This window comes from Glycine soja, chromosome 10, assembly GCF_004193775.1.
Source record: "Glycine soja cultivar W05 chromosome 10, ASM419377v2, whole genome shotgun sequence".
In the NCBI taxonomy this organism is placed as follows: Eukaryota; Viridiplantae; Streptophyta; class Magnoliopsida; order Fabales; family Fabaceae; genus Glycine; species Glycine soja.
The window spans coordinates 10891997-10895003 of record NC_041011.1 but is presented as its reverse complement, the minus strand read 5'-3'; the positions used below and the strand labels follow the sequence as shown (position 1 = coordinate 10895003).

Genomic DNA, 3007 nt, shown 5'->3' with positions numbered 1-3007 from the left:
CGGGTAGGGGTATCCTGGGTTTATTCAAAAAGTGGTCTCACATTCGAGTTCTAGATACACCTCAAGGAGATTTTTACTGTTCATAGTAGTCCTATACTGTTTGGCTCAAATAGGATTGCCTCCTCGTGCTTCGGGGAGGATACCGTTGGTTGCACCAATAAAATCAAACATGAATCCCTTGTAGTGAAAGGTTCTTTCTTTTGGATTGGTGGATTTGGATGTGTTTTTCCTTTTTTTTTTTTAAATCTCTTGTTAGCTTCATTTCTTTATAAACACATCTAGTGGCTACTTTTGCTCTGAGTATTGGTGCAAGAGGACAATTGACATTAGAGAAGACAGATACAGCTCACAAATACACTATGTCCTCTCTGCAGAACCCAACAAGAGGATGCATCCCATCTTTTCTTTCACTGCAGCAAAGTACAACCCATATGGTGGGAAACCATGTCATGGATGCAAACTAAGGGTGCTTTTCCATTAAGCCCAAAGCAGCACTTCCTTCAATATTTGGGTGTTCAAGCTGCTGGTGTAAGAAATAATAGATGGCAATGCTGGTGGCTAGCTTTAACTTGGTCCATTTGGGAACTTAGAAACAATGTAGTCTTCTCTAATGCAAATTTCGATGCTAATAAACTGTTTGAAGAAGCAATATTCCTCCTATGGTCTTGGCTTAGGAATTTTGAAAAGGATTTTACAGTGCATTTTAATCACTGGTCAAGTAATTTACCACAAAGTTTTATGTATCAGCAGGGGATTGCATAGTTATGAGCTCTATACTTGTAAATTCATATGCATTATGTATCCATAGCTTGGTTCCCCCTCAGAATATCAATGTCTGGTTGTGGAACCATCTATATGGACTTCTTTTGTATTTTAAGTACCTCTGGTACTTCTTTCAATATATAATATATTATCTTTGCTGATAAAAAAAAAAGAAATTGATGATAAAAAAGTAGCAGCAGCTGAGGCATCGATTGAAGCTCTCAAGGCCAGCGAGAAGGAAATACTGATGGAAACAAAAATAGCTCAAAGACAACTCATATGATACACTCACACCCCACACACGCCAAAGACAGTAGCTTTCACGGATGATCTAGCAGTAGCTTTCATGATCTAGCAGTAGCTTTCATGGATGACATTACTGCAATTACTATTCAGCACCAGATGCAGGACACCATGGTTTGCAAAGCTGATCCTAGTGGTTTCTATTCCACTAAGTCAGAATATAGGCTATTGATGACTTTCAACAGACCTATTCCTCAAAGGAGGATTTTGCAGACTATTGAAGCATGCAATGCACACAAGTAAACTTCTGACTAACAACATATTTATTTTAACATTTCTAGAAAATTCTCTATAGAGACTAAATGGGGCACTATGATGGGCAGCTATCCTTTTTTAGAAGAACAACCAATTCCGGTTGGATGGGAGGAGATTCTAATAGAAGTTGCTGCAGAGATCCTAGCTGATCCATCATTTTCACGGCATTAAACTTCTCTTTCTATGTTATGTTCTATAAGGGAGAATGAGAAGCTAATAACATCTTATTATTTGGGTTCTGAATACAACTAAGCTGCTTTACTTCTATTCTTTATAAGACTGGCTTATTTGAAGGCATAAACAATATAAGTAGCATCATTTTGTAACTTTAAAATTTTTAATTAGATTATGGATTAAGTTTTTAATTTGAATTTTGTTATTGTTTTATCAGCTTACAGGGAGAAGTCATGTCTATAGCTTTGGAGTGGTGCTGCTAGAACTACTAACAGGGAGAAGGCCAGTGGGGAATTTTGGGGAAGAAGGTATAGACATTGTTCAATGTACCAAGTTGCAAACAAATTGGAGCAATGACAAGGTGGTGAAGATTCTTGATGAGAGGCTATGTCACATTCCCTTAGATGAAGCAAAGCAGGTATACTTTGTGGCCATGCTATGTGTTCAGGAACAAAGTGTGGAGAGACCAACCATGAGGGAAGTGGTTGAAATGCTTGCATAAGCAAAGAAACCAAACACATTCCAAAAGCAGTGATCTACTACCAAAGAACCAAAAGACAATTTGTTTATGACTATATCTGACCCTAGTCCTACATATAATTGAATCTATGTTACAAATTTCCCTAAAATAAGCTTACTCATGCTTATGCCACATCATTTTTATGCTATGGTAACTTAATGCGTGCAGACACCACAGTATAAGTTATATATCAAACAAATTTATATGGAAGGCATTTGGAATATTTGTGACATACCAAACAAGTGCCCCAAACTCCAAAATAATTGCAAGAAGTGTCAGTAACTTGTTATGAACCCGTTTAATGCAAAATAATGAGATAGTGAGCTAAATTACACACAATAATAGGATCCTTATCACTAGTAATCTCTACTGGTGCTCCAAAATGTCTATAGATTTAACAGAGACAAACTTCAACATGTTTCCTAAGTAAACTACAAATGAAAAAGAGACCAAGCTTACCTCGAACCCAAACAGTGACAATGGCAGTGAGATCTAAAAAAATGGCACGAAACTTTAAGCTTTCCTCGTACCTCAATCAGTAATATTGCAACTGAAGACGTATTATTATTATTATTATTATCATCAATAAAACATGAACACCCATGGAAACTTAGCATACACGAAGTTGACCTACGTACCTCGCGGAGAAAGCTTTGAACTTTGAGCACCCACGACTGTTTCAGCACCCTAGTAGCAACAGTGTATGTTGGGTTTTCTTTGAGCCAGACTTCCAAGAACAGTGTAGGGGGTTCTGTGGGTTCGAGCGAGGACAATGTGGGTTTTCCGGTAGTGTAGGGGGTTCTGTGGGTTCAAGCGAGGACAATGTGGGTTTTCCGGCAGTGTAGGGGGTTATGTGGGTTCGAGCGAGGACAATGTGGGTGTCGAGGGAGTGGTTTCCGGCAGTTTTCAGGCGGGAGGAGAAAGAGAAGAGCGATTTTAGGCAGGAGGATGACAAAGAGAAGAGGGAGGGCAAGGTTTTCGAGCGCGCGCGGC

The 3007-nt window shown here is 38.9% G+C and overlaps 1 protein-coding gene across 1 annotated transcript; it reads left to right on the top strand.

Annotated features, from left to right (window-relative positions):
* Nucleotides 1-1128: 1128 nt before the first annotated feature.
* Nucleotides 1129-1996, top strand: LOC114371384 (leucine-rich repeat receptor-like serine/threonine-protein kinase BAM3). Its single transcript, XM_028328846.1, has 3 exons — nt 1129-1304; nt 1389-1419; nt 1712-1996. Exons 1-3 carry the CDS (start codon nt 1129-1131, stop codon nt 1994-1996), a joined length of 492 nt encoding a protein of 163 aa, XP_028184647.1.
* The last annotated feature ends 1011 nt before the right edge of the window (nt 1997-3007 follow it).